Raw genomic sequence first — 21,609 nt, 5'->3', positions numbered from 1 at the left:
TGCAGCACTGAGATCCAGTAATACTAAGACTGAAATTCTGCCATTGTCTGTGTTTAAGTGGATGTCGTTGAAAACTTTAACAAGAGCAGTTTCAGTACTGTGGTGCTGTCAAAAGCCTGACTGGAAGACATCAAAACAGTTATTTACAGCCAAGAAGTTGTCCAGCTGTTGAAAAAACATTTTTACAATTATTTTACTTAAAAATGGAAGGTTTGATATTGGCCTATAATTTTTCATTGTTGTGGAGTCTAAATTAGCCTTCTTTAGGAGTGGTTTAATAACTGCAGTTTTTATGGCTTGTGGGAAGACACCTGAGAGAAGGGATGTGTTTACAATTTATAAAAGATCAGTGGTCATGCAGTTTGAAATATTTTTGAAAAGGTGTGTTGGTAGAATATCCAAGCAACAGAAGGATGACTTCAGATGTTGTATAATGTCTTCTAGGCTTCTAAGGTTGATTGAATGAAATTGTGTCACGATATTTGAATGGATGTTATTTAGAGATGGGGATAACACATATCCTGTGGTTGGTGTGGAGGCACTGACTGCTTATCTAATTTTCTCAATTTTGTCAGTAAAAAAGGAGGCAAATTGATTGCATGTCCAGGTGGATTGGAGCTCAGCAGCTGCTGACACTGGAGAGTTTGTTAGCCTGTCGACGGTAGCAAATAATGCGCGTGTATTATTATTGTTTTTGGTTATGATGTCAGAGAAGAAGGACTGCCTTGCATTTCTAAGTTCCAAATTATAAATGCGAAGTCTCTCTTTATAGATGTCACAGTGAACCTGGAGATTTGTTTTTCGCTACCTGCACTCAGCTTTCCGACATTCTCTTTTCTCTATTCTGACCAGCGTGGCATTTCTCCAAGGAGATCTTTGCTTACCCGAGACAACCTTCACTTTAGTGGGTGCAATGGTATCAATAACATTTTTAACTTTAGAGTTGAAGCTATCTACATAAGAGGTTACTACTTGCTCTGTCAAGGATTGTTTCACACTTTGGTGCACAGGAAGTCAATGGAAAAGCCCTCAAGAACACCTTTTCCCACTTGTTCAAAGCATTTGAAAGTGCTTGAGACAAAATAAGGAGTATTTACCTCCTCACATTTCTCACTGTGTGTGATGTGAGGAGGGGCTTAGACTAGGGGCTTGAGCTAAGGGGCTCTATGGAGTCCATACAACGCAGGTTCCCTTCGGTGGCTGCCGTTTTCCTGTGTTACTAAACAAACAGGATGATCACTCACTTATCTCTGCGTCTCAGTACCTCAAACTGTTATTTCAGACCTGACGGAGAGAGACTTTATTAACTTCTGTCAGTCTCAAATACAGCACCTCCAGGTTCCCTTTCTATTCAACCAGGAAAGGTACACATCAGTTTGGATCATCACCTTTTGGTCTCCAAAAAATTTGGGTTGTACTCCACCCTCTCCTGTCGAAAAGCAAGATTGTGAAGACAGAAAACCAAATAGTGACAGCCAAAAACCGTGGTAGCGATGGCCAAAAAACAATAAAGAGATGTTCAAATTCCATGATGGAGAAGGCCAAAAAACAAGATGGTAACGGACAAAATGCTGACCAATGTGTGACATCACGATACCTACATCCACTTCATATATGCATTTATCACAGACTGGTTCTTACTTAAAATCTCAGTGTTTCAAACAGCTTATGATCTGCTCTTGTACACCAGTCAGTCCTTTTGTGTGGCCAGTCTGTGAGTTGATGTGGCGTTCTTTTTGTGACTACCTAAAATATGGAGTTATGACTTTTTAACACGTCATGCTTAACCATTTCAGTTTACTCTTGTAGTTTTTAATGGAATGAGGTAACAGCTATTCATTTCACCAACATATTTGTGCCAAAGTTTCCCATATACGTACTGTGAAATTCCAGATATTTTTAAATGAATTTGATTCACAAATGATTCCAATATCCTAACTTTGTATTTATAGTTTTATCCTTCATTCTATTCAGATATGATAACAGTTTATGCAGTAACTATGATTTGTTGCATGCAGTTAAGAAACTAGCTAAACTAACAGAGGGCAAGTACACAGTCCATGATGAATACATTTTATTCATTAGACTACTCCACCTAGTCGCCAGACTCTAATTTGGCCAGAGGTAAGGGAAAGCTCATCTTGCATTGGCGCCAGTGAGATTCAGGTCAAGGGTCAAGGACTCAGGTAGACCCCACACTGCCCCACACACACACTCATACACACACACTCATTCCTTCAGAAAGGGAAAAAAGAGACAAAACAGGAGCTGCAAACTGCATCACCAGCCTGGTCTCGTTAAGTCAAGTCTTGTGATATCGCTAAGCAGTTTTTGCTTTTCGTGTGTCATTTCACGCTGCGGCAACAACACATGATGTTCACCCAGGAGACCTTTAAGAAACTAAGAACCTTTGTGTTTCGTTAGCTTGATTGCTTCATAATGATTGCTTCATATCTGCATAGGAAGTGGGTCCTCTTCACAGAGTCCGCACTTTTTGCTCGGCCATGTTTTTACAGTAATCCACAATGGACAAACCAAACACTGGCAACTTATTGTATTGCAAGAGTTAAGTATTAGGCCAACATCAAAAAGGGTAGAGTTTAATGAAAGACAACTTTGATGATTACCTACGCCAAAGATGATTGACGCCATTGTCAGCAGGATTACAGAAAAGCTGCTGGGCCGATTTTCATGAAACTTAGCAGATCGGCTTCGGGTGAGATCTGTGCTCTCCGAATACCCCTTTAGTTCAAAATGAATCATATGTGGTTCTTATAAAGTTCTCAAAGCATTAATGCCATCGTCTTTTAATTTCAGCCTTCAGTCATTCTGTATATTCTAAACAGGTTAACGTGTTAGAGGGTTGTCTATCAAACCCCCACTCTTTCAATCAGCACACAAACAAATATCTCAGGGCAGCTTCAAATTTTAAAAAATGCCTCTGCCACTTCAATGCACTTCTATATGATTGCTGAACATGGTTCATAATTTTGATTCGGTCTGCCGATTTTTTTATTAGATGTGTTGTGATATACTAGTGACGATAATCCTGATATTTAAAAATGATATACTGCTCATGTTCATACACATATGATAATATTGTGTAATTAATCCAGTCTATCTCAAATAATTTTATACATATAGTTTTAGCTGTACTCTCTCCACCTCCCTACACTTACATTTTGAGCTTAATTCAATTGCCAGAGAAGAGACAAAAGCGCACAACAAATAAAGTTAAAGATGAATTTGACCAAATTTTCTATAGATATTGCAACAATATAGTTACTGTATTGATAAACTCTGATATCGTGACTGTATGATGTTGGCATGATTCCATGTTCATCATCTACACTCACTTGGCAGTTTATTGCATATACAAGCTGAAACTAACACAGTCGAGTACAACTGAAAGCATAGTTTGACTTTGAGACATGAGACTGCAGTTTTCCTTCCCTAACCCTTTGCCTGAGCCAACCCTATCATAGCAATGACAGACCAGAGCATGCTTATATCATTACTTTGTGTAATTGATTAATTAATAACCAGTTCACTGACAAAGGGTGTCATCCAAGTTCAGATCAGAAAACGTTAATGAGTCATTGTGGATGGCAGTGATAAATTACCTTTTTTGGTCTTTTAGTTTGGAGGAGTTGTTGTTTGTGAAAGATCTGATGTTCAGTTTTAGTTGAAAGTGTTTTACAGTGATGATCCCTCTCAGGCAAATTTGTGATTTGTGATTTTTAGGTTATACAAAAATAAATTGAATTGAATTGAATCTTTATGCTACTTTTGGAGGTCGCAACTGTAATACTGACACGTCTTTAATATTAATATAATATAGTAAGGGCAGTTGAAATATTGCTTCTTAGTAAAACACAATAAAGTTTAACAGCAGCACATACTACGGCCACCGATGACCATAATGTTTAGTCAACACCTCTGTAGTGCAACACAAACTGAACAGATGGATTTATTGCAGGACTGACAGCTTTAGGTCAGTCTAATAAACAATGTTTGTTGTCCACAGCAATAAGAAAAAATACACAAGTCTGAAGAGTAATGCGAAGCACATTTCGAAAGTAAAATATTTGAGAAGCACACAAAAAAACCTAGTGTGTAAAATATGGAAGTAGCCTTTGTGAAGCTGAAAGTGGGAGGGTCCAGCCATCTCCATCTTGGCAGTGACGACTCCACCTTACTCTAAAAATGGGCAAAGAGATGGTTCTTCGGTGGAGTGGAGGCGCCCGGGGCTGACGACACCCACCTGTCACTCAAAGCTGCCAATAATATTTAAACGGGTGGGTTGTATAAAAGTTGACCCACCATACAGTTGCCATGAACGGTGATTTTATTTACGGAGAGACCAAAACCCTTTTTGTACCAGGCTGTAATTCTGCGGTAAAGTTGGGTATTTTAACATATGGAGATTGACTCGCTTTGAGAGCCAGCCTCAAGTGGCCATTTTGAAGAACTACAATTTCCTTTGGCCCTTCTGCATTGTCTTGATTTCTCAGCACCAGAAATTGTGCTTGACAAAATAACAAAACAAAAATCAACTAGACTGGAACCACGTGGTTTTTTTTCAACTTTTAATTAATTTATTTATAGCTTTAATTCCCAATATATTTTTTTTCTGTAATTATTCTTTAAAATATTGAACCTCTGAAATAACCTGCGTATAGCATATAGTGATAGCCAGTAGCCTGCTGCAGAGAACATGTTTGAAAGATGTGGTGACTTTTACTTGAAGGTGACCAAGGTGTTTTGTCAGACATAAGACCGACATATATGGGATGGAACCATGTATAATATTTTATCACAGATCGTGATACAAAATTACAAAAAAAAAGCACAATTTGAGGGGGTTGAATTTCCATTTCTGTGAGTAACCATGAATATCCTTACATGACTGTTTTTTAAAAAAACAGGAATTATCACGTAAGAAAACAGACTCCTTTATTTATGCTGGAGGACCTTATGATTTATGAGGACCTTATTTAGGATTGTTTGATTTTTTTCACTTAAAAAAAAAAGTATTTGTTTCGTAAGGTAACGGGATTACATATTAGGATTTAACTACTTTTATTTGTATCGGGATAATATTGTGAATCACTATTATTTTTTACCTAGACGATACTGCATACAGACTCGTTAAGCTGCCATCAGAAGAATAAATACAACAATATGGGTTCCACAGTTTAGGCTGAGCCTCTGATGGACCGTGGCAGCCTCGGCCACTGGGGTCATTCGGCCTGTGGAGGGTGTGCGCTGCTTGGAGGGAGGAGAAATCAATACGTGTCTCCTTTTGAAGCACGAGATCTTTTTCTTTTCTTTTTTTTTTCTCTCCTGCAAACCCCATAAGGACACTGGAGCCACTAAGATAGAAATGGTCGCTCGATAATTGAGTTTGAAAAGATGCCACTGCCTGGCCTGACATATAGCTACTATCCACAAACCTTCCCGTGGAAATCTGAATACTTGCATAATATTAATTCATACAAACAATTTAGCATTAAGTAATAACAAAAGTATATATTTTGTTTTACCACTGCAGATGGTTATGTCCAGTTTCAACGAAATATATTGAATATTCAGAACATCTCACTCCACTAATAATTTAATTTATATTAATTTATTATTTATTTTTTTAAGAGAAACCTCTGGCTGCATTCCATTGCCATCTGATTATAAATAACACAGCATACATCCCAAATAAAATATATACGCACTGCCCTGCGCTGCATTAGTCCACTATTGCGTTTCAGCTCGTTAATGTAGCCGCCGTTTTCCAGTCCCTAATGTTCATTGTTGGTCCACGTCCAAACGGGCATGATGCGCTTTGACATGCGGATAGGCTATACCGGCGCATTACAATTTGATGCCGGTCAACTGGCCAATGAGAACGGCTCGAGGCGTATCAAATATTAATACTGTAATGCCCTCGCATTAAGTAATTATGTCCCAGTGGCTTTTAGATGGAAGGGGAGAAAAAACAATGGGACACATGGTTACATTTCTTCATTTAATTGTTGTGGAGTTGGTGGAACCGGCGGAATACTCATTAATAAAGCGCTGTTACGAAACAAAATGCCGCTCGTTATTTATGATCTACGATTAAACAGAGTTGCAGCCATTTATTATTGCGGAATGAACACCCCTCTAATTTAAACCCGCTGTATATATAGTCAGTGATCGTCTCGGATTCATTAATATTTGTAATGAGTGCAGCCGAATACCAAATAATGACCAATCATTTATTTGTATTATTAAAATCCCATTTTAACTCAGGGATTTCAGCTACTTTTAGTCCTAAAAAGAAAGAAAATTCTATATATATATATATATATATATATATATATATATATATATATATATATATATATATATATATATATATATATATATATATATTGCAGCAGCAGCAGCTCTGTTCCCACAGAAACAAATGAGAACGAATCCACGTTTGCGGCCATGCCATCACTCTGAACATGAATTAATAATGACTCCGGCTCCATAACAATAAATGAGTCGCCTGCATTACACATCAATCATCTTTCAGTGATTTATACCCTACAATTTGAACCCATTGGGATCAATTTATTAGGTTGCGCGAAATTCTGCAGAATGAATCGAAAAAGAGAAACATTTTTTAAATTGACTTGAAATGATAAACTATTGAGTGTTTTACTGAAGTAGACAGTCTTTATTTGCTTCAGCTGAATTATGTTAATGATGTTCTGTGGGACGTTTGGAGGCTTTCCAATGAGCTAAATTAATGGACTGACTACAAGACAAGGGGCCCTTCAGCTCCGTGTACCGTCCTGCCTTATCAGAGCGATATTTTGTATCTTATTTTATTTTACTTACTTTTATTTTCTATTTATGAATTATTGTTATTGTATGGAATCATGAATGGAAACACTGTGCAGCGTGTTGCTGCAATCATTAGGAGCACGATTATAAAATAAAAAATAAAGACATAAGTGTGAAGCGTGCTTGTCCATTGTGTTGTTGATCTTGTCCAGCTGTTAAACACTGTTTTATGAAGTGTGCCGTAAAGCCTCCGTAGAGCTCACACAGTCTTTAACCAATCGAGTTTCCGGCCCTAAAATTGGGTCTTAATCTCGCGCTGTCTCTTTGGCACTGTGATTGATGTCCTCAAGCGGTAGAAGAAGAAGGGGGGGCAGGGGACAAACAGTCCAGCCTCGCTTCTCGTGCCTTCACACACACAGACGGACGCACACGTGCGCCCACACTCACTAGCCAACAGATAACGACTGGAGCTCGAGCGGAAGGAGCCCAGTATACGTAAAAGAGTCCAGGGGAGCGGCGCGTGGAGCGAACTCTGTTCCTCGCGCCGGAGCTGGAGGGGCTCGTGGAAGGCCATGGACCACATAGGGATACTGGGGGCGCATCTGCAGCAGCACACGCACGTAGAGCCTATCAGCTTCGGCATTGACCAGATCCTCAGCAACGTGGAGCAGAGCTGCATGCTGGGCGCGAGGATGCACGAGCCGGACTACGGACACGGGGCCTACAACTGCGGAGCGAGCAGCGGCGTGAACAGCGGCGGTGGCGGCGGCTACACATACGGCAACGCCGGATACAATGGCACCGGCAGCTCGTGCGGGATGGCTTCCCTCGGCGGGGCTTATCACATGAACATAGGCGTGAATGCGAACGGAACTAACGTTAGCTCCGCCGGGGTCATCCGGGTCCCCGCGCACCGGCCTCTAAACTGCGGAAACTCCTCTGGGCCGCCGGTGAGCGGGAACATCAACAACCTGAACGCGCTCACGTTCCCCTGGATGGAGAGCAACCGGCGCTACACCAAAGACCGGTTCACAGGTAGCCATAAAATATAATACATACACATAACATAATATAATATAATATATGTGTCAAAGTCAGTCCAATACATTTAAAAATGCAATACAATACGATATAAAAAAATGAATCAAATTTTAAAAATATACCTACTATAATATAATGTTATGTATAGGATGATTTAAAGACAAAATATGTTTACAAAATACAACTGCAGCTGCAGCCTTTTGTTGTAAATCTTCTTTAGCTAAGCCGATATTACTAATGACCTTTTATAATTAAATTATATAAATGATGTGTGTATCTCCATTTGCTTGATTGTGTGTAGCTTGCGTGTAGTTAGTGAATCAGTGATTAATGACTCAATATAAGTCCGTCATTTATTTGAGGTCGATGAAGACTCACATTTTCTACATCAATTGGAAATAAGGGAGCCCATGTGACGTTGCATAATTGTTTGTGTTTTTTTCAACTTATAAAAATAATAAGTTGGAAAAAAACGGGAAAAGGTTGAAGTTGTTTTTTTTTCCATAGTTAACTTGTATTGTTTATTGCTGCTTTATTTATTGCTTTTCAGTACAAACAATAATCAACCGTTATAATAACAAACTCAACATAAACCAAACTGCTATTATGTTTATAATTGTACTGAAATCGGTTATGTTTAAAGTCATTAAAATTGATGATAATAAATGAGAGTTTAATATGATTTAATGAGTGAGGGAACACTTGTCCCTTGTCTATAAGCAGTACTACAGTATCACTGTAAGATATTGTAGACTGAACTCCATCTTGAATATTATTATTATTACTAATTTAACGTATAGACTGCCAGTATTTTTTAAGGGTGTTATTTGACATGTGGTATTTTGTGTGTGTGTGTGTGTGTGTGTGTGTGTGTGTGTGTGTGTGTGTGTGTGTGTGTGTGTGTGTGTGTAAATAATGTTCTGGAGACAGTGTGCTGTGATCTGTCTCTTTATTACTTTGAAAGCCATTATATCAAAGGTTAAACTGATACAGTGTCAAATGTAAGCCCTTTCTGACTTGGCTTGTGTTGACATAGTAATAGTCAAAGTAATACATTATTGTGATCAATTATGTCATTAAAAAATCGCCTGTATGCAGAAAACAGGTTCTCCACTTTGATTAGGCCAATGCCGTGGGTTAAATATACATTCATATATAAACACAAGTTCTGTAGAAGTTTTTCGGTTATGGGTTGAATAAATAATGTTAGAAATAAGCCTAATAATAATAGAATACAATGAAAAAACACACACACAAATGTGTTATGGTAATTAAAAAAATATATAAAATGACTACATTGAATTTTAAAACAGAAACTGTTGTAAATTCAATTACAGGACATATAGGCTGTGCTGTAAACACTATTTAACACAAGGTCTGTCAGTGCTCTCACTCATTTTCTGTCTGGTTGACCTAAATACCCTGCTTTGACCTGTCCTTTTCTGTCCTGTCTTGTCATGTTCTGACTATACTGCCCTCATCTGTCCATTTCCTTCCCTGTCCTTTCCTGACTTTTACTGTCCTGACACTACCTGACTAACCTTCCCTTCCCTGTCCTCTGTCCTGTCCTGTCCTGTCCTGTCCTGTCCTCTCCTGTCCTGTCCTGTCCTGACTTGTACTGTCCTGACTTGACCCGACTTGCACTATCCTCTCCTGCGCCATCCTCCCCGTCCTGACTTGTCCCGTTCTCTCCTTTCTCGTCCCCATCCTTCCGTCCCGCCCAGTATCCCTCTCACCCCTCACTGTGACGCGTCGCGTAGGTCACCCCTACCAGAACAGGACGCCCCCGAAGAAGAAGAAGCCCCGGACGTCCTTTACGCGGCTGCAGATCTGCGAGCTGGAGAAGCGCTTCCACCGGCAAAAGTACCTGGCGTCGGCGGAAAGGGCCGCCCTCGCCAAAGCCCTGAAGATGACCGACGCCCAGGTCAAAACCTGGTTCCAAAACAGACGCACCAAATGGAGGTGAGGTCCTGTTTTTTTGTTTTTTTTAAAGCTTTTACCAGTGCATTCTATACTGAGCAGATGCCCAAAGAGGCTCTGCATTCTCCTTGGCTCCTATAAGGGGCCCTCTGGTTTTAACGGGGCTCGGGGAGGTCCCTTTAGTCCCTGTTCAGACTGTTTTCTGATATCTGATATGTGCCCTTACAGTTCAATGCACTTTCACACTAAGTCTTAACAGCAAATAAACACATGTTCACTTAGCTGCCACTTATTAATTAACTAAAGCTAATGCAGTCTAATGAAACAGCCCTTCAATTACTCCTCATTCATGAGGCTTCTTATGTTCATTTTAAACTTTCTGTTATTTAGTCCACTCTCATTGATATAAATGGGGAGGACAAAATGCTAGAAACAGCTGATTTATTGCGAGAGTGTTGTAGACTGCATGAGTTTTAGCTAGCTGTATAGGCAACAATAGGCTGAACTCTGACTGTATAGAATTCTTCAAATGGACATTTGCTGAATGTTATGAAGAGACTGGTCCACACACACTACACAATAAAATGTAGTAAATACAATGTCAGTTAGAGCAATAACGGCTCAAATAGCTCCTTCTACACATTTCTGAGAGGCAGAAAGAAAACACAGTGCTGTTTTTTTAAAAAGGAAGAAAAATTGCTCACTTAACTCATTATTTCCTGCAAATCATTCCTCAAAAAGGAATGTGCTGGTTAGATTCAGGGTTATTTATCTTTCATTACATGTCTTCTTTCATTGGAAAGAAAACATCCAAAATACACATTTAGAGGTTTATTTTACTACTTTGTCTACACTTACATTTCTCCTAAATTCACCAAAAGTTACCACTGCCTCATTTGCATATTTAAATATACAATTTCTGATAAGTTGTAATACAAAAAAAGAATTGCCTTAATGTAAGAAATCAACTGGGGAAGTTTCATAGTGGTATCTATTAGTTTTTAGCCCATTCACCTGTATTCATTTTTACAATACATATCTTTAAAGGCTGTTTTCTCCGCAAAGACCTGTAAAACAAGAAATACCTGGAGAAGTCTAAAAGTCTAATGGCGATATCTAGTTAATTATTTGTTTACCTGCAGTGTCTCCCCTTATAATCCTAAATAGATTCAGCATTTTCAATAAAAAAAATGAAGTGCAAAATGACATTCTGGTATAATAAACGGTAATTATAAACGAGTCTTCTTAATTAAAAAGACTGCAATTTGACTTTTCTTCTTTTGTGCACAAACATACCCAGGGCACTCAATACGAATCTACTAAAATGTTATAAACAAACAGACAGTCTGATTGTTTGTTTTTGTTTTATTTACTTTAAGAATTATGAGAAACTGAGCGACTGATATTATAGTATTTATCCTCCGTTCTCTTGAGCTGATATCAACTTGCAGCGGTGTGTAAGGTCCCGCCCCTGCAGTGCACGCTCTTATGACGGACCCTACACACACACACACACACACACACACACCATCGTATTGTCATGTCGTATGATCAGTTGGAGATTTGAAATTGGCAACATCAACATACCCAGCAATCAGCATTGCATATGACAAACAAATCAGAGAAGATAATAAATTATTCTCTTTTTTTCATATTTTACTCGTAGTTTTTATAGTTTATCATTTTGTTGTAGATTGCTATTGACTATTTAACCAAAAAAATGGACGCAGGTTTGCCTTTTAATGGAATATTCAGCAAATGGCACCGTTCATACAGTTTTGTCTCTTCGCACATTATGTTTTGATTTCGAAACAAACGACGCCTGTCTTTTTATCTCTTTTTTTATTTTCGATGACAATGATAACGCTATGGAAATTGTAATAACTAAATTCACAGACTATGAAAATCATTCAATTCTGTTCACTGTACCGTCAAACTGAAATAAACTAATCGGATAATCGGTTAATTAATAACCAAAACATGAGAACACTAGGTAGTAGAGAGATAACAGTGAGTCCATAGGCTATGAGGTTGTTATGATATTCGGATTAATATACATTATATGTATTCGGCCTGTGTCGGTCCGGTGTTTGAACGGCTCCGCGGTGTTTCCCTGTCGCTGTTCGCAGGCGCCAGACTGCGGAGGAGCGCGAGGCCGAGCGGCAGCAGGCCAACCGGATCCTCATGCAGCTGCAGCAGGAGGCCTTTCAGAAGACCATCAACCAGCCGCTGACTCCGGACCCGCTGTGCCTGCAGAACAGTTCGCTGTTTGCCTTGCAGAACCTGCAGCCGTGGTCTGAGAACACCGGCAAGATCAGCAGCGTGTCGGCCTGCGAGTAGAGCTGCACGTCATGCGCCGGTATTTGGCAGAGACACGCGCCGCGTGGCCCGCGGAGGAGCCCCCGCGCAGTGGAGACCCGATCTTGGTTATCGGGTTATCTTTCTGCTCTTATCACACATACACTGATGCTGCAGCTAACAACAGCTTCAAACGGGGTCCATCAGCACCACCCATCTAAGGTCCACAGTCTGATCTGGATCCCTTGAGTGGACATTTTTTGGAAATATTTCGGAGTCATCGTGATGAACAATATACAGTACTCCATAAAAGTGCAACAAAAACGAGAGGACCAGGACAGACTGGCATCAATGAGCTGTTGTATCATAGTTGACCTATAAGGGACTTGATGTTTCATAAACAGCATATTTTCATATTTGTGTGTGTACATCAGCGTCTGTCTGTGTTTATCCGCCATGTTTATGTCCTTTTTTTTTACTTAACTGCAAAATAACAGCACTTGTTTTTAGCACCTTTATATGTGAATTCAAACACAATCTAACAGAAATGTAAGAAGGAACTCCATGAGATGATTTACAGCAATGGACCAGGATATCTGTCTATTTTACTCTTTTTTAATAATTTAGAAAGAAATGGGCTACAAGCTTCAGATTAAAATACAAATCATATTAAATGACACATTTGACCACAGTTTAATACATTTCACATTCCTATGGACTCTTATTTTTTTACAAACTGTATTTTCTTATGTTGTGTGGAAGCAGATCTCAGACCTGTGAGCTGAGACCAAACACAAACAAGTGGTGGTTGCGTGTGTGCGTGTATGCTTCAAACGATTGCATTCATATTGTTGACAATAATATATTTTGGACACTGAATTTAATTTTGTCCTCCCTAAATTCAAAGTCTATCTAGCATTTTCAGCCATATGTTACTTTGATTTTTTTGAAAATACATTTTTTTATCAAATGTTTATTTCCGTGCCGCATATAGATTTGGTCACTCATAAAGTAAACATAAATGCGAAAAAATAGTTCCTTGTTTTCACTGTTAATTTTTCACTTATGATGCTTTATATGTTTTTGATCATCTGGCACAAAACACAACTATAAACATGACACATTATACATATCTTACAATAAGGACAATAAGCAAGATGTGTCCAGTCTTGAAGTAGCAACGCAAGGCAACTTTGTGTTCATATTTAGAAAACAATAGAGTAAAAACAGCCAACACCGGGACGCAAAACCAATATGATAAACAGACAACGCCAAGGCTGGTTGACTGCAGGTTCCCACATTTTACAACTTTATTTAGAAACGTGGAAGTATGCAGCAGTAAAGTACAATCATGACTAGCTTGATAAGAAAACCTGCAACAACAAATTATTATGCCGATAATCATCAAAACATGCTAAAAGGAACAGTGTGTAGCATTTAGGGATTTATTGTCAGAAATTGAATATAATAAGTAAGTTTTCAAATGAGAATGGTGTTTTAGAATGTCAGTCTTAGCATGAGCCGTTTATATCTACATATATGGAGCTGGTCCTCTTCACGGAGTCCGCCGTGTTCCTACAGTATAGTCCAGAACGGACAAACCAAACACCGGCTCTAGATTGGGCCATTTGCGTTTTTCGGCCACCGTAGTTCTCCTACATGCTTGACACAAGAGGAGTTTCAGTCAGTTGCAATTTACAACCTCACCGTTGGTGGCGCCAAATCCTACACACAGTCCCTTTAAAACTCCTAAAATAGCACTAAAACACACCGGAATCACTTTAGTGTATATTTTGTTAAAATAACAAATTATTTTATTGCACCACAGACAAATCTTTTTTTTTTTTTGTGAAAATCCTTATTAACCTGGTCTCACTCCCAGGGTGTCAAATATCAGTGCTTGGTTAGTGGCCCGCAGCGTTTTAATACCCTCGCATATGAGACCCTTTAGAGTCTGTATGATACCTACCAGGCTTTCAACTGACTCTAGTGTAAACTCGCCTGCATCACTATTAGACGCTCAGAGCAACTGATGTAATGTGAAGAGTGAGAAGTCCTCTAAGGTTGGGTGCGACAACCAAATTCAGGACTTTCAGTCAAGAGACCTCTGATCGTGTCCCATGTGAAACCAAAAGCTGCCCACATTACGTCACATGACATAATGTTCATGTGATGAAACGCCCCTGAGTCGTACAATATTCTCACAGAGCTTACCTTATGTATCAAGCTTACGTTACAATCATATTATTTTCAGCCATATCATGTTTTTTTTCTAACCCTAAGTGGTTTTGTTGCTTAAACCCAACGCCACCGTTTTCACAACATTAACCACGTGCACAGCGTTAACTACCTACGAATCAGAAAAATATGAGTTGAGATGAGATCGTGTTTCTCTTTAGTGAAGAACAATCTATGTCAAATAAAGGTCCTCCTGCATTTAATAAAGGGTAAATAAATAGCAACATTGTGTGAGTCTGTTCTTTCTTACGTGATAATTCCTGTATTTAAATGTGAGGATATTCATGATCATCCCATTAATTGCAATCCACCACCATCAACTCTGTTTTTCATTACGATCTGCAATATAATTCTGTATTGTACCATCATATCATAATTGGCATTTTCTGGAAAGGGATTCAAGGGATACATAGAATGTGGATGTTTCTAGACCATAAATACATTTCATGTCACCCTCCTATCATGCTTACAAAAACACACAATGGCACGTGGGTAACGTTGTGAAACAATTGGCTAGGTTTAGCCAACACAACTACTATCATGGTTTGTGTTAGCTTAACGTGATACAACACCATGACGTAAAAATGTGACGTAACAACATAATAAGTGTAAATAAATAGCAACCGCCTCAGCGGACTTTCTCATGGAACGTTACGTAACAGGCGTAAAGTCAACATTTTATTTTGGTTTGTTTGACCCATCCACCACCACTACTACTCCCACCTACCCTCATTAGAGTTTCTCGCTTGTTATACTCATATTATACCATGTAACTTTCGATATCCGCCACTCGATATACTACATCACTTGCTCTGACCGAATGCACAAATATCCACATTCAACATATCCATGGTTTTCAGAAATGTATGCACATTATCTCCTGGGCTGTGACATGCCTCTAATGCGTCTCTAATGTTTGGTCGTGTTGATGTGAACCGACTCAGATTTGTAGGCTCATTTTAAAAATGCTGCCCATATGTTTGGAAATTCCAATACGATGTGAATGTGAATGTGAATGTGAACGTGAACGTGAACGTGAATCTAACTTTTTCGAGTAATCTAACCATCCCATTCATCACAAACTGGTCTGTGGCTGTGGATGGCTGAAAAAGTGGCACTTTGAAGTGCAAAAGCACTGGTGAGGAAAGATGACAAGAAACAGGTCATTCTGCTGGAGAGTCAGCTCCCAGATATACGGAGTGTGTGTGTGTGTGTGTGTGTGCGTGTGTGTGTGTGTGTGTGTGTGTGTGTGTGTGTGTGTGTGTGTGGGGGGGGGGGGGGGGGGGGGGGGGGGGGTAAGAAAATCTTATGAAGATTAGAGTTTAGAATGTGACAACGGTTTCCGTTTCCCTTTTCTTTCAAAAACAATTTCAGGAGGAAGAATGCAGTACACAACATTTGTTTTCCTTTGCTGCTTTCTTACTCAGACATCGCCTTCTCACAAACGCGTATATTTTGATGCACATCGATAAACATTCTCTGATGAAAAAAATATAGAAACTTGTTTTTTGGGTGTGTATTGGAGTTGGCAGTGCATGCTGAGTCAGCTGTTTGGCAGTGTGTGTGTGTGTGTGTGTGTGTGTGTGTGTGTGTGTGTGTGTGTGTGTGTGTGTGTGTGTGTGTGTGCGTGTGTGTGTGTGTGTGTTGTGTGTGACGTGACATTCTCCAGGACTGCTTTCTAAAAGGTTGAAGAGGAATTTAAAGGAGAATTTCATCATCCACTCAGAAATATCTGGACTAAGCCACTGGAGTTGAGCTAGGCTGAAACCTCCTGGAATTCCTCTCACACACACACACATGGTTTCACCCTGGGGAGAAAAAGTGGTCACTCACCAGAGCTGATAAAGATGAAGCAAGTTGAGAAAAATATATACCACTTTGCATGGAACATATTTTTTGTTATAGTTATTTCCCTCTCGGTATTTGACACAGTGTGTTTACATGAATATGAAAAACTGTTCATAATTGTTTTTTGGACTATCCTGTTTATAAGTTTATACACCCGTTTTCAGAAACCAGGATAAACCCTTATCCTGTTTATGAGAAACCCGAAACTGTAGAAAGCTGTAGCTGTACTACATGCATGCAACCAGGATGCTGTTGCATGTAGTGTATATTTATACATCTGTGCCTTAGACTAAGAAGTGGACGTAGTTGTCGTGACATCACCCATTGGTTTTTGGACTGCCATTTTGAAGCCTCGAGTTCGGCATTTTGGCCATCACCACCTGGGATTTTGCAACCAAAGAATGAAAGTGACCATATATTGACTGGAAGAGTGATGCTGTGATAGAGACGGTGTATACGGCTCTGGTAGCATTGACAACCTGTCAATCACAGTAAGCACGCCCAAAAGCACACTCTGCTTTATGGTCTATTTTGCTCTAAATGGGACCATAATTTACTAAACATCATGCTGTATTGAAGAAGACTTGAAGCTATTGGTTGATAAACTTATGTTTACAATGTGTACTGAGGTAATAAATCAAGTGAGAAGTAGGGTCATTTTCTCATAGATATCTATACAATCTGACTTATTTTTTTGCAACCAGAGTTGGGTGCACACCTGCAGCACACCGTGTTCTGGAATTTATAACTTTATTAGCGAGTCAACTCATTTTATTTAAGTGGAAACACGCTTTTCCCCCCTCACTCAATAGTAAGCTCAAGCAGATCCTAAATCACATCAAACAAATTTGGAGAGATTAGATTTGCACATACAGACCCAAGTGAGCTAAATCCTTTGTCAAGACCTGGAAGCCATATATTGAAAATCTGAATAAGGCTACCATTTGGATATTGATAAACTGATCCAAGTCATCGATCAGGTTTGGTGTGAAACCATAACTGTCTTTTTTCATTCCTCCAAATCACATATTATAATATAAGTACATGCAGAGTTTCTACATATCAAGCTATGTTAACTGAAGTTCTGTCAGTAAAGCTTTAAAAAATATAAAAACATCGTAACAATGGGACCGACATTTTTGCACTGTATTTAGTGATTTGTCTCTACCTACTGGCGTCGAATATACATTACATCCACTGCCTTGTCGACGATTTCCGTCGCTAGGTGATGATGACATTTGCGTAAATTAAGTGCGACACACAACGATAACAACATTGCGGGTTAACTTGTGATGTTTACTTCAAGACACATCTCCGGTGACGTGGATCGGTGTGCGACGAGACCAGAGAAGCAGAATCTTGCGGTTGAGCAACAACTGTACCGTGAATGCAGATATCATGGGTGATAGTTCGGATGGCGAAAGTGAGAACATGCCATGGCAAGAAGCTAACAGAAAGAGGAGAAACAGGAGCGATAGTTCAGGCTGCGTCGGAATTGATTTTGGCGAGGAGAGTAAAAAAGTGAAGGCCAATAGAGCAAGTGTGAGGAAGGAGGACGACACAACTGAATGGAAAGTTGTGATTGCGTTTAAGAAGGAAGGGGCCCATTATCATCCGTTAAAACAAATTGACAAAGGCAATAGAGAAGGAAATAGGAAAGATCAAGTTTGCTAAGTTTTTAAGCAACAGGCGACTTTTGATCTTTGCTACGGATCAAAGGCAAAGAGAGAAGATCCTCAGAGCTGAAACTTTGAATGGAGAAAGCATCAGCAGTCATATTCCAGGGAGCGTTTCAAAGCTGAGAGGTGTTATACAGGATGTGCCATTATCAGTGTCCATAGATGAGATAATCCAGGAAGTGAAAGGAGGAAAGGTAGTGAAAGCTTCGAGACTTCAAATAAATCGAAATGGAATGAAAACTGATAGCCTATCAGTGCTGCTTGAATTTGAAAAGGTTTTTGCTAAGAAAATAAGAATAGGATACATGAGCTATGAGGTAAAAGAGTTTATTCCAGCTCCTTTAAGATGCTTCAAGTGTCAAAGAATGGGGCACACTGCAGCTCAATGTAAGGGGAAACAGAGATGTGCACGATGTGGAGGCGAGCATGAGTACGAAAAATGTGGTGATAATGTAAAAATTAAATGTTGTAATTGTGGCGGGGAACATAGCGCTGCTTTTGGAGGATGCCCAGTACAAATGCAAGCAAAGGAAGTGCAGAAATATAAAATACTTAACCAAGTGTCTTATGCGGAAGCAGTTAAAAAAGTGAAGGAAAATGATAAAGAAACATCCAGGGAAACCCATATTAATGATGAAAGAGAAGCTGAGAGTAGACAACCTCCTGTGGACCTTCACCCCGTCCTAAATCAGTCGTAAAAGAGATAAATGAGGACACACTAATTGTAGATAAAATCTGTTTCGTGGCCTTCATCTGGAAAACTATGAATTTAGCAATTCAACAAAAGAGAAAAAGTGACAGAATTAAGACAATCGTAGAGGCAGCCATAGAGATACTGGGGATTAAAGAGGTTAAGGCTGATATGATTCATAAGATGTTGAACCCTCACAATCATGATGGACAGGATCAGGGTGATTAACCTAATAATGGTGTTGCATATCCTACAATGGAATGCCAGAAGTCTAATTGCAAATGGGCAAGAATTCAAGAAGGTGGTAGCGGATCTGAAAGTTATACCAGATGTTATTTGCATTCAAGAAACTTGGTTAAAACCACAATTGGACTTCGTCATTTCAGGATTCAGCTCTGTCAGATGTGATAGAATTGGTAAACAAGGTGGAGGGTGTGTAACTTTTATTAAGGATACCATAGCATATAGAAAGATTAATGTTCCAGAGCAGTATGAATGTATTATAATAGAAGTATGTAGTCCCAGAGGAGATGTAAAGTTAGTGAACTATTATAATCCTTGTAAAAAGATATCTATGCAAATGTTTCACGAGATATCTGGAAATATTGGGAAAAGAGAAATTTGGTGTGGAGATTTTAATGCTCACAATACATTATGGGGAAGTGAGTTTACTGATACCAACGGAGGGGTAGTTGAAGAATTAATAGAGGAGAGATCATTAATTTGTCTTAATGATGGAAGAGGTACCAGGGTAGATGTTACTCGAAATTCAGTATCCTGTTTAGATCTTACCTTAGTCTCAGGAAATATGAGTAATTTGTGTGAATGGAATATAATGAATGACTCTAACATAGGGAGTGATCACTATCCAATATGGTGCTCATTAAACTGTAGTATCTTTACACAGAAGGGTAATATAATAGAAAGATGGTGTTTTCCTAAAGCTAACTGTGGAAAATTTAAAGAATGTTGTAGGGAGTCATGTGAAGAAATATCTATTGAGGACGATGTTGACAGCTGTTCCAGAGTAGTGACATCTATGATTATTGGAGCTGCAACAAAATGCATTCCTAAGAGTAAGGTGAATGGGAAAAAGAAAATGGTCCCATGGTGGAATGATGAATGTAAAAATGCCATTAAAGAAAGAAATCGTGCCTTCAGAAAGGTAAGAAGCCTTTTGACTCAAGATAATCTGATAGATTATCAAAGACAGAGAGCGATAGTACGGAAAGTTATAAAGTCATCCAAGAGGAATGCATGGAGGCAATTCTGTTCAGCTATTGGAAGAGAAATAGAGTTGCATGATGTTTGGACAATGATCAAAAAGATGAGTGGGAAAAGAAAATCAGTTAAAATCCCAGTTTTGATAGATGGAGACTATCGGGCAATTACAAACGAGGAGAAAGCTGAGTTATTGGGGAAGAAGTTTGCAAATGTTCATAGCGGACGCCATTTACATGAGATGCACAGACAGAGAAAAGAAGAAATTTTAGCAGCAAATACAGAAGTTAAAAAGAAAAAGGTCAATGAAGGAACACCTCTAGATATGGAGTTTACAATACAGGAGCTGAAAACAGCGTTGGAGGGAAGTGGGTATACTGCTCCAGGTCAAGACCAACTATGCTACGCTATGTTTAGACAATTACCAGAAGAAGCCTTGGAAATAATTCTAAAATTATTTAATAAGATTTGGAGGGAAGGTGTAATGCCAAGCAGCTGGAAGAGTGCTTTGATTCTACCTTTTGGTAAACCTGGTAAAGACCTAGCAAATGCTGGCAATTACAGACCAATAGCACTGACATCTCACTTGTGCAAGTGGATGGAAAAGATAGTTATGCGCAGATTAACTTATTTTATAGAACAAAGGGGCTTGTTAAATAAATCTCAGAATGGTTTTCATAAAGGTAGATCGACACTTGACGCTTTAATAAAAGTCAGTAACGAGGCAGAGAAAGCAATAAGTATGAAGGAGATTATGGCTATAGTTTATTTGGATATAGAGAAAGCATATGACTCCATGTGGAGAGAGGACCTACTGATTAAAATGTATAGAATGGGTATTGGTGGAAGGATGTATAACTGGATATTGGATTTCTTGTCAAGTCGATCATTCAAGGTAAAAGTTGGAGATGCTGTTTCAGATGAATTCAATATTGAAAATGGGATCCCTCAAGGTAGTGTTATTAGCCCTATATTATTTAATATTATGATAAATGACATCTTTATGGATATTGACAGAAATATTGGCTCCTTGCTCTATGCTGATGATTGAGCGATATGGAAAAGGGGAAAACATATTAGACAAGTGATCAGTAGCATCCAAAAGGCTATATTTAATGTTGAAAAATGGTCGTATGACTGGGGGTTTAAGATGTCTGTTGCTAAGTCCTGCTACATGATAATTACCAGAAAGAGAAATATAAACAATACTCATCTTAAATTATATGGACAACGTATGGAGAGGGTGGCAGAGTTTAAATATTTAGGTTTATGGTTTGATGAAAAATGTTTGTGGAGAACTCGTATTAAGCATATCGAAACTAAATGTAAAAAGGTGCTTAATGTTATGAGAGCAGTTTCTGGTCATGAATGGGGAGCAGACAAACGGTCACTAATGGATATCTATAGGGCCATTATACGATCATGTATAGATTATGGATGTATGGTGTATGGAGCAGCTGCTAAGAGCACATTAGAAAAGTTAGATATAATTCAGTTCAGAGCTCTGAGACTTAGCTTGGGTGCAATTAAATCTACCCCAAACAACGCTCTTCTAGTGGAAGCTGACGAACTGCCATTGAGCTTAAGACGTTCAAAACTAGCTCTGGCATATTGGGTGAAGCTAAAGGGGTCAGGAGAGGAACTTCCCACAACTAATGTGCTGTGTGAATGCTGGGAATACACCCGAAGTAAAGGCAAAGGGTTTGGTTGGACAGTCAGTGCAATAGCCAAAGAATATGGTTTAAATGGGTTACAGTATGGTCCCAATGCAATGTGGGGAAATGTTCCGCCTTGGATATTACCAGTTCACAATGTAGATTTATCACTCATAGAACAGAGGAACAAATGGATGGAAAGAAA

The 21,609-nt window shown here is 39.1% G+C and overlaps 1 protein-coding gene across 2 annotated transcripts; it reads left to right on the top strand.

Annotated features, from left to right (window-relative positions):
- The first annotated feature begins 7,190 nt into the window (after nucleotides 1-7,190).
- On the top strand, nucleotides 7,191-14,534 carry tlx1 (T cell leukemia homeobox 1). 2 transcript variants are annotated; one of them, XM_068726875.1, is made up of 3 exons: nucleotides 7,191-7,848; nucleotides 9,615-9,816; nucleotides 11,904-14,534. In XM_068726875.1, exons 1-3 carry the CDS (start codon nucleotides 7,386-7,388, stop codon nucleotides 12,112-12,114), a joined length of 876 nt encoding a protein of 291 aa, XP_068582976.1. In that variant the 5' UTR covers nucleotides 7,191-7,385; the 3' UTR covers nucleotides 12,115-14,534. The 2 variants fall into 2 exon arrangements, with proteins under 2 accessions (XP_068582976.1, XP_068582966.1); XM_068726865.1 differs by having other exon boundaries at nucleotides 7,193-7,848; nucleotides 9,579-9,816.
- The last annotated feature ends 7,075 nt before the right edge of the window (nucleotides 14,535-21,609 follow it).

This window comes from Cebidichthys violaceus, unplaced genomic scaffold, assembly GCF_023349555.1.
Source record: "Cebidichthys violaceus isolate CVI_PGR_0920_01 unplaced genomic scaffold, fCebVio1.0.p SCAF_10, whole genome shotgun sequence".
In the NCBI taxonomy this organism is placed as follows: Eukaryota; Metazoa; Chordata; class Actinopteri; order Perciformes; family Stichaeidae; genus Cebidichthys; species Cebidichthys violaceus.
Note: the sequence above shows the minus strand (reverse complement) of the source record. Positions and strands in the feature narration are given on the sequence as shown.

Bases quoted from the DNA above. Each gene is read 5' to 3' on its own strand.
- tlx1 (XM_068726865.1), top strand. From the start codon at position 7,386: ATGGACCACATAGGGATACTGGGGGCGCATCTGCAGCAGCACACGCAC. The intron at 7,849-9,578 runs GTAGCCATAAAA...CGTCCCGCCCAG, and splicing joins CACCAAAGACCGGTTCACAG to TATCCCTCTCACCCCTCACT. The intron at 9,817-11,903 runs GTGAGGTCCTGT...CGCTGTTCGCAG, and splicing joins AACAGACGCACCAAATGGAG to GCGCCAGACTGCGGAGGAGC.